The 10685-nt window shown below is 35.5% G+C and overlaps 1 protein-coding gene across 1 annotated transcript; it reads left to right on the top strand.

Moving 5' to 3' along the window:
- Positions 1 to 7295: 7295 nt before the first annotated feature.
- On the top strand, positions 7296 to 8831 carry LOC131163973 (ubiquitin-fold modifier-conjugating enzyme 1). Its single transcript, XM_058120841.1, has 3 exons — positions 7296 to 7771; positions 7854 to 7915; positions 8489 to 8831. Exons 1-3 carry the CDS (start codon positions 7442 to 7444, stop codon positions 8616 to 8618), a joined length of 522 nt encoding a protein of 173 aa, XP_057976824.1. The 5' UTR covers positions 7296 to 7441; the 3' UTR covers positions 8619 to 8831.
- The last annotated feature ends 1854 nt before the right edge of the window (positions 8832 to 10685 follow it).

Raw genomic sequence — 10685 nt, 5'->3', positions numbered from 1 at the left:
GAGTTAAAATAATTGAAAGAACAATTACAAGAATTGATGGATAAAGGTTTCATCAGGTCTAGTGTGTTGCCTTGGGGTGCGCCAATTTAGTTCGTGAAAAAGAAGGATGGGACCATGAGGTTTTGTATCGATTATAGGGAGATAAATAAACTGACAGTCAAGAATTAATATCCTCTCCCTAGGATTGATGATTTATTTGATCAGCTGCTAGGGACCTAGGTTTACTCTAAAATTGACCTGCGGTCGGGTACCATCAAGTGAAAGTTAGAGTAGAGGATATTTCGAAGACCGCATTTTGTACCCGATATGGGCATTACGAGTTCTTGGTGATGCCATTTGGTTGACTAACGCACTAGCAATATTCATAGATTTAATGAATTGAGTGTTTCATCAATATTTGGACCAGTTTGTGATTGTCTTCATTGATGATATAATGGTCTACTCGAGGAGTTTTGAGGAACATGAACATCATTTAAGGCTGGTGTTATAGATATTGAGAGAAAGGAAATTGTATGAAAAATTCAAGAAATGTGTATTTTGGCTAAGGCAAGTTACCTTTCTCAGCCATGTGATCTCTGAAGCAAGTGTATCAGTCGATCCGAGTAAATAGAGGCGGTAGTAAGTTGGGAAAGGCCAGGCAGCGTTTAGGAGGTCAGGATTTTTCTAAGATTAGCAGACTATTACTGGCGATTCGTAGATGGCTTCTCCAGACTATCAGGTCCATTAACTTATGAGGAAAAATATGAAGTTTAATTAGATCGACGACTGTGAACAAAGTTTTTAGGAGTTAAAGCGGCGATTAGTTTCAGCTCTGGTATTAGCTATTCCATCAGGAGAGGACGGGTTTGTAATATACAGTGATGCCTCTTTGAAGGGACTTGCATGCGTGTTGATGGAGCACGACAGTGTTATTGCGTATGTGTCCAGACAGCTTAAAGAGTATGAGAGGAATTATCTTGTCCATGATTTAGAGCTTGCTGCAGTGGTGTATGCTCACAAGATCTGGAGGCATTACCTATATGGTGGAAAGTGCGAGATTTTCACGGATCACAAAAGCCTGAAGTTGTTTTTTACTCGGAAGGAACTAAATATGAGAAAAAGAAGGTGGCTATAGCTTATTAAAGACTATAATTGTACCATTAGTTACCACCTAGGAAAAGCAAATATGGTAGCTGATGCTTTGAGTAGAAAATCAATGGGACCAGTACTAGCAGCCATGGAGATTCCGCATTCAATTTTGATAGATTTGGAGAGGCTCAGCATAGATTAATAGAGGAAAGTCCTCAGGCAACCGTTACCACTCTAGTGGTTTAGCCTACACTATATGAGAGGATTAAAACAGCCCAGAGTGATGATGCAGAGTTTGCAGAGGTAATGGCTAGGGTGCGAGATGGTCTTGGTGAGGAATTCAGCATATCAGATGATGGAGCTTTGCGGTTCCGTACTAGGCTCTGTGTTCATGCAGATACCGAGATCAGGAGAACTTTATTGGAGGAGACTCATAGATCCCTATACACCGTACATCCAGGTAGCACTAAAATGTATCAAGATCTGTGGGAGTGCTTATGGTGGAGTGGAATGAAGAGAGAGATAGCCGAATTTGTACAGTAGTGCTTGACGTGCCAGTAGGTTAATGCTGAGCACCAGAGACCAGCATGGCAATTGTAGCCATTATTTATTCCATAATGGAAATGGGATCACATTTTGATGGATTTCATTACGAGATTGTCATCAGTGCGTCAGGGTTGAATGCAATTTAAGTGGTTGTGGATCGTTTGACTAAGATCGCTCATTTTATCCCTATTAAAATCGGTTATTCCATGGATAGACTAGCAGAGATATATGTTCAGGAGATAGTTTGTGTTCATGGAGTACCAGTATCCATAGTCTCGGACTGAGATCCTCGGTTTACTTCACGATTCTGGAAAAGTTTTCAAAGGGCTATGGGTACCCAGTTAACATTTAGCACTGCTTTCCATCCCTAGATAGATGGACAGACTAAGAGGACAATCCAAACATTTGAAGATATGTTTCGTGTGTGCGTGCGTGCTGGATTTTGGGGGTAGCTAGACTCAGTTTCTATCACTAGTTGAATTTTCTTACACTACTAGGCTAGTATCGGCATGGCTTCATATAAGGCATTGTATGATAGGAGATGTCGTTCTCCTCTCTTTTGGGATGAGGTAGGCAAAAGACGAGTTTTGGGTCCAGAGATAGTACAGCAGGCTTGTGACAAGGTCCGACTAATTAAAGAAAGAATTAGTACCGTGCAGAGTTGACAAAAAAGCTACGCAGACCCTTAGTCGCTGAGAACTAGAGTTTGATGTGGGAGATCGAGTATTTTTTTAAGATAACTCCTCTGAAAGGAGTTATGAGATTTGGAAAGAAGGGCAAGTTGAGCCCTAGGTATATTGACCCTTTTGAGATATTAGAGAGAATAGGGTCAATTGCCTATAGGCTAGCTTTGCTACTAACTTTGGCTCGAATTCATGACGTGTTTCATGTTGCTATGTTAAGGAAATACATCCAAGACCCGTCCCACATAATCAGCTATACAGAGATAAAACTCAAGGATTCACTAGCTTATGAAGAGATGCCAGTATAGATTTTAAACAAAAAAACACAAGAACTGCGTACTAAAGAAATTCATCTAATGAAGATTTTGTGGAGGAACCATGCTATGGAAGAAGCCTTATGGGAACTCGAAGATGAAATTAAAAAGAAATACCCACATTTGTTCCAAGAGTAATCAGGTAATGTAAATAGTTAGGTAATGTTTCTTTTGCAGGTACATGTACTATTTAGTTAGTAAGTAGTTTTAAATTTTATTTGTGTAATCTCCCAGAACATAGAATGTAATCATGGTATTCCTCTACCATAAGTGAGGGCAGATAATAAAAAAAGTAGACCGTTTTGCCTTTAAAGAATGATGAGTTATATGAATAGTAAATTTCGAGGACGAAATTTTATAAGGAGGGGAGAATGTAATGACCCGAAGAATAATGGTATTTAAATAATAAAGAGGAAGGGAAATGGAAACAAAAACAGAAGGTGGCAAACGACATTGCACTTTGGATGTAATAACTCAGAAGATTTACACAGGGCCTCATTGACGAACACAGAGAGTTCGTCGACGAGCGTATAAGGAGACCTTGTCAACGAAGCCATGTCTCGTCGACGAGAAGATACCGAGAGGGAGGTTTTGGGCAGTTTGAAATTCATCGACGAGGAAGTAAGGTTCGTTGACGAAATCACTTAAGAACTCATCTACGAGATGATGTGTCTCGTTAATGAATCTGGACCTATAAATAGTGAAAACCCAAGTTAATTTGCAAAAAGAGACGTAAATCTTCCTCTCTCTCTCTCTAAATGCCTCTCCCTCCTTCTCTCTTCGATTTAGGCCCTGTTTCTCATCGGATCGAAAATCCAAGGCTACCACGATGCTTCTGGTGAAGTTCTCTGCAAGATTGCTGGAGCTGATCGTTGGTGGAATTGGTTTGGAATTCATCCCAAAATCAGGGTAAGATGTTTTCTTCAGAATCTGCTTTCCCTGCAGTTATAGAAAATGTTGTATGTAGGAAAATACTAATGTTTTGTTCTAGAAGATGTCGTTTTCAGGGTGTTGAGTGGAGAACCCTGTGAGTGTAGGGCCAGAGTTCAGTGAGGGTTTTTCAAAAACTAAGGGAAATATGTTATGCTAGGAGATTTGATTATATTAATAGAAATTTTACATATGTGCATGTATACCAGTTATTATGTAGCTTTTACAGTATATGAGATTCTAAAGTATGTGTGGCATGAGTAGATATTATTTAATGTAGAATTTTATACAGTTTTTCGAGTATATGATATTATACAGACGAATATAGGTTCATATACAGTTTTTACTCAAATAGTTTCACAGATTATATATATATATATATATATATATATACACGTACATAAATATTTATTCAGATCAGTATACATAGTATTTATAGAATGTTATGTTTTCCTAAATGTCATAACACTCAAAGTATATAGACAGATTACACAAATAGAAAGTACAAATAGATTATACAATTATAGCATCAAGATGCTACATATATTACAGTATTTACAGTTCAGATTAATTGTGTCATGGTTATCTTGGAAACATAATGAAAATAGTAAAAAGAGTATAGTATATATGTATATAGTATCAGATCCCTATGAAAAGATTATAAACAGATATAGTTACAGAGCACGGTACTGTTGCTATATACAGAATAGAGTGCAACCACATATCTCAGATAGTGTGTGGGTACCGTCAAACTATGCTCAGAGAGCATGCAGCTCCCCAGTTCACTGGGTTGAGGGGGCCAGTTTGACGAGGTAGCTGTCAGTCCCGAGCTTAGGAGTCGATGCAGTCTGGCCGGCTGAGGTAGTGTAGAGTATGATGACTTACCTGGAGGGCCGACTAGGTTAAGTCTCGCCTACGGGCTGCACAACCCTGTCATGAAGGGTCAAATCATCACATATAGAGTCCCACAGAAATAGCACAGTTATGTATATGTATATAGTGTTACAGCTTTTGTCGTATATAGTATGATATAGTAGTATGAATGATAGAAAGTTCAAATGATACAAATATTTTTAAGCTACTGTACATGTGTTTTACAACTTTTCCAGATCATGCAGTTTTAAATATTATTATTATAGTTTTACGACTTGATCGCTACACACTAGTAATAGCATATTTCCACTTACTGAGCATCATCTCACCCCATTACATTACCACTTTTCAAGTGAGTCAGCTAAGCGAGCAGATCAGGCTCGCAGATAGAGAGTTAACTTGGTTACCCTGGTTGTAGGGTAAGTTCGTAATAGGGTTTTGTATTTTTGGGGTAGATGATACTGGAGGGAGTTATTGTATATGGCTATGGTTTGAATGTACTGAATTCTGATATTGTTTAGTATATATGGTTGTTTGACTTATGTTTCCGCTGCATAGATATGGTTATATATATATATATATATATATATATATATATAAATGATGAGAATTTTGAGGACGTTACACCATGTGCTTGTAGTATTGATCCTTTGGAGCATACCAATAGATATTCCACTATTTTTTAGTTTCAATCCAAGTGAATTGGTGAAGAATGACTCGTATTAATTCATCAATATTAACACTAACTAATACTGCTAAATCCAAGTAAATACACTCAAGCAAACAACCTATATGAATTCATCAGTCTAGCATTCTCCAAGATCCAAAGCTATGGTAACTTGCCAAAATTGTTTTCCACTAGATGTTCATTTCAAAAAGAAAAGTCAATGAAACTTCATTCAATTCAATTTGAGCACAAGATACAAGCTCCCTTGCATCTATCCTACATCAGCCTCATCTAAAATTTAAGAGCCCAATCCTCAGTATAATGCCACATTATAGCTTAATTTTCTTTTCCTAGTTGAGTACAAAATTAAAGTGACCTAGGAAAATAGAGCTTGTAAGAAGATGAAATGAATTGAACCTTGGCTTGTAGTTTAATTTTTGAACTGAACTTCAATCTAAAATTTTGAGCTTGCTATTACTTCGACTCAACTGATTTGTAAAATCAAAGAAAAGTTTTGATTTCTATTTATTATTATAGATTTGAGAGTTATTTCCCCCCAAAAAAAGGGTATAAATTCAACACCACTTGAGTTTTTTTTTTTAAATGATATTCCACCCCTTGAATTTTTAAAAACTACTAAAAAAACCTTCTAAGTTTTAAATTTATTGACAAAATGAACCTTTCGCTAGTTGACCGTTAGTCAACCATTAAGTATATGTGAAAAATGAATTTAATCGTAATAAAATGACAATTTTATCCTTTTTATTCAATTGTGATAAGATAACTTAAGAAAATGATATTAATTTATTAAATTAAGTTGAACAATTATTTACTTAAGTAGAACATGTTTTAAAAGTTGAACTTGTCAATAAATTAAACAACTAGTTCTCGGATCAACTAGTCTAACTAACCCAATTAGTTTGTATCAACTACTTAACCTAAGCATGATTATAATTAAATTATTAATTCAAAAAATTTAAGAATATGTGAAAAATGAATAAATATACTAATAATTTGTAAAATGTCTTAGATAATTATTTTATTACAAAATATTTGTTATATACAATTTTCATGCAAATTAATGATTATATCAATCTTTATAAAAAAAATATAGTTTAAAAATCGGCTCGGATCAATTAGTTGGTCGAATTGAGACTTACTTTATGAGTTTGGTTGAATCCTATGTTTAAAAACATAGCAACTTGAACAATATTAGATAAAATAGTGAATTGACTCAATCAAAGACCAACCACTTAATATAAAATTGAGTTCTGTTCATCCATTTAGCATTATAAAAGGAAAAAGTTAGCTTGAATTAGTTGGTTGATTGAATTGTGATTTGCTTTCTTTGTTTGGTTGAATCTCATATTTAATAAAATACGAGCTTGGATATTATCACGAAAATGGTGAATTGGTTCAATAAATGATTAATATAAAATTGAATTTTGTTTATCCATTAAGCATTCATTAAAAATAAAATCAACTCGGATCAATTGGTTGGTCGAATTGTGACTTGTTTTGTGAGTGTAGTTGAATCTCATATTAAGAAACATGGTAAATTGGCTCAATTACAAGTTAACTAATTAATATAAAATTAAGTATTACAAGTCAACTAATTGGCTCATCTAACATTTTATAATTTTATTTTATAAAGTATAGATTTTAAAATTTTATTTTATGCCTTTTTTTAACATTATATTTGGTAGGTTGCTTGAATACAAAAATATTGAATTATGTTCTATTTATTTTATAATGTGTTTAGTCTTTAAATTTTTGTGAAAATTGCATTTAACAAAAAAATGTGTACCATTATTCTTACTAGTTTTTTTTAATGATATATTGGTATTTTAATTTTTTTAAATATTTTACTAAAAAAATTAAAATAATAATATAAATATTTTCTCATGCTTATACCAGTCGTTGTTTCAAAATGATTGGACGAACTATACCATTCTATTTAAGAATCAATTCGATTTTTGATTTGTTTATTTGATATTCAAAATATACTAGCCAATTTTATCAATTTAATTTAATAAAATTAATATCATTTTAAAATATTATTTATAACGAATAAAATTTATTTTTCACATATACTTAATAAATATAAAGTTTATTTTGTTAATAAATTTAAATAAATAAATTTAAATAGTTTATTTTGTTAATAAATTTAAATCTTATGTGGTTATCTAATAGATTTTGAAAAATATAGGGAGTGTGATTTTTTAAAAACAAAAACAAAAGCTCCTCAATGCGTGGAAGGCACGCTATAACGGCTCCTTCTAAAGACTGTATTTACCTTGTCTCTCCGCACCAACAGTGCTAGCGTTAGGGCTTCGGTTTCGGTTTTCAATTTTGGAGCGATGGAGGGTTGGGATCCGAGGACGAAGACGACGCTGACCCAGATCCCACTGCTGTCGACGAAGGCCGGACCACGCGACGGCGCCTCATGGACGCAGAGGCTGAAAGAGGAATACAAGTCTTTGATCGCCTACACTGCCATGAACAAGTCTAACGACAACGATTGGTTCAGGATATCCGCCAATCCCGAGGGTACGCGCTGGACGGGAAAGTGCTGGTACGTTCACAACCTTCTCAAGTACGAATTTGATCTTCAGTTCGATATTCCAGTCACGTATCCTTCTACTGCACCCGAGATCGAGCTCCCTCAACTCGATGGCAAGACCCAAAAGGTTTTGCTTTTTTCCTTTTCTCTTTTTGGATTCTCTGACCGACTGTTTCAATTGATTGGCGGTTCTTTCGTGAGGTTTTCAGATGTATAGAGGAGGGAAGATATGCTTGACCGTGCACTTCAAACCGTTGTGGGCTAAGAACTGGTACGAATTGGGATACACTTTGTCAATTTGACCCTTTGTGGTATAGTTTGATCCAATTTTTTAAAAAAAATCTATTTTGACCAAAATTTGGCCTGATTAAACACTAAAGCAATCGGATTTTAAAAAATTTTCAACTGGCTGCCGCGTTTTAACAAAATTGAGTCTACTCTATCATTGCTGCATTTGGGGAGCGAACTTTCTTTCAGATGTTTCATGATTGGTATTTTATACTACTGACAAAAACTGTCAATTTTTTTTTCATTTGGAGATCAATTCAAGTGGGAATTTAGTAATGCTAACTTAGTTTTCTCAAACATAGGTTCGCAGTTGCATGCATCCTTATTGTAATGCTTGGCATTTCTTTTGCGTGCATCCTTCTAGTTTTGTTCCTGGTAGAGTTAAGCTCATTATTGCATGCATCCTTCTAGTTCTCTGGTGGGACAAAAATATTAGTGTCCTTTTTTAGAAGTGTAACTAGTGGATGTTATTTGATTTTATATAAATTTTTTGGAGATTTTTTTAACTTTATATTATTTTTAGAAGTTATTGTAAAGTTAAGCATTTCTTTTGCAGTCCTAGGTTTGGTATTGCACATGCTCTTTGTTTGGGTCTAGCACCATGGCTTGCTGCAGAAGTTCCAATACTTGTTGATTCTGGCATGATCAAGCACAAAGATGATGTAGCGTCATCCAGTGAATCGTAGTATGTATTTTGTTGCTAGGGCTGCAACAGTTGTTGTGAATTTGCAGATTTCTTTGATTGATCAGAAGAATAATGAATTTTCATGGGCAATTTGTTATGAAAGTCTGTTAGTTACAAAGGATACATGCATATGACTTGAAACATATGCAGAGTGCTCTCAAGAATTTGTGTACCCCCCTTATTTATAGAAATTATAATATACAAAATTTTTCCAGATTCATTTGGGTCATATGTGCAAATGGATAGTAGCATATGCTTACTTTGCTTTTGGTATAGGATAATCCGTAGTCCTTTGAAGTTTCAGTTTCATAATGCGCTTATTTTGTACGTAATTGCATTTTGTTCTTGGGTGACTTCCCCTTGGATTCTTCAGTAACATATTCCTATCAATGCCTATCCAAATTTGAATTTCATCTATCAAGGTTAAGATTGGCAGGCAGAAGTTTTGTTGTTGAAGAGTCAAACAAACTCAAATATTCATTTTTTAATAGAAAACTAAATTTATTAAGGAATAAGAAAACAGTTACGAACTAATGAAGGACAAGAAATCCTTGGGGAAAAAAAAACAAACATAAGTAAGAAATCTCCTCTTTAATTCCATGCCATCATAATTCATAGAACACTGCAAATTGGCTAAATCTTGCTGGCCTTTCTATACCTTCGTGGTACCACCATCCAAACAAACTTCATTTCCTCCGTGACTGAAAGCCATAATTCATTTTATCCGAATGATGTTAAGCTACCACATCCTTCCCATCCACTCCCTCCACAGGAATAGGCAATATCCAAAAGGGCAGCTTCCTTAAAAGAGGAAATCCCTCTAGCCCCTCCATTTTGAGATGGAGGTACATATACAATAGGTCCCCAAGTAAATTAGATGAGTTGAACAACTACCTATGCTGTTCCTGAATTTCATCCAATAACATAAATTCATCTCATGCAAACTTGCTAGCAAAATCACTTTCATCGTCCAATATATCTCCCCTGTGCCGTTTCTCCCTATCGTTAAATTCATTCTCTTTCTGATCCCTCCTTTGAACATTAACATCCACCGGCCTTCCTACTTGATGACAGAAAACCTTAATATCCCTATACTTATCATTATTAATTCTCTCATCTCTACTTTGGTCCCGACAACATCAAGATTAATGTGAGCATCATCCTCACAAACTATCTTAGCCTTCATGCCCCTACACTCATAAATATTAGGCAATGGATAATCACAGACACAGACCACTCTCCCGACAGTCTCACATATAACACGTACTATAGAATCTCAGAAACATCATCTGAATTTAGCAAACTACCTAAACCATTCCTGCCCTTTTTAGCGAAATTTGCCTTGTGTTATCCACGGTTCCATTAACTTGCTAATTGCTATGAACCATTATCCTATTGCAATTAAAGCTTTTAGGAAGGTTTAATATACTCTTCCACCTGGGAAGCTTGAGGAGCAACTCTCTTAGAGAGTGCATCTTCCACCCAATAGTACATTCTAATCCAGTTAATGGGCCTGAATATTTTGAGGCGTGATAAGCTGCGAGTGTTTTGAGCCTTTGTGCTTTGTGCTAGCTAAAGAGATCCTATATCTGTTGGGAATAAAGAACAAATTCCCGAAACCTGTGAGAAACAAAAATAGAGAAAAAAAAATAACGCCAAAGAAAAATCAATCACACGCACAAGACAATATTTACGTGATTCGGCAATTTTGCCTACGTCCACGGAGTTGCAGGGATTTCAATATTATCGGGAAGAAAACACAGAGAGTGCGGCGATACAATGCTCTCCCTCTCGCTCTCTCGCAGGTACAATAACGCTAACACTAATCACCCGAAAGCAATCCTTTTTATATGTTGTGCCTAAGGTTCCGTTCCGAATAGGCTCCAAAAAATTTCCCGAGGCCGTTGCCCCTGGACCCCCACAAGTACGGCTTGTACTCATGGACTAAGCCTTAGGACAGAAATCTCTAATCAAATAGAGGTCGGGTTGTCATCCAAACTAAAACACAACTAAGCTCCACAAAAGCCCAACAATATCTACATTATTGCTTTTCTGAATACTCAAGATG

The sequence above is a fragment of the Malania oleifera genome, chromosome 9 (genome assembly GCF_029873635.1).
Source record: "Malania oleifera isolate guangnan ecotype guangnan chromosome 9, ASM2987363v1, whole genome shotgun sequence".
Lineage (NCBI taxonomy): Eukaryota > Viridiplantae > Streptophyta > Magnoliopsida > Santalales > Ximeniaceae > Malania > Malania oleifera.
This window is presented reverse-complemented; position numbering and strand designations above follow the sequence as displayed.

Coding starts and splice junctions, on each gene's coding strand:
- LOC131163973 (XM_058120841.1), top strand. CDS start 7,442: ATGGAGGGTTGGGATCCGAGGACGAAGACGACGCTGACCCAGATCCCA. Junction 7,772..7,853: donor TCGATGGCAAGACCCAAAAG/GTTTTGCTTTTT, acceptor TGAGGTTTTCAG/ATGTATAGAGGAGGGAAGAT. Junction 7,916..8,488: donor CCGTTGTGGGCTAAGAACTG/GTACGAATTGGG, acceptor TTTCTTTTGCAG/TCCTAGGTTTGGTATTGCAC.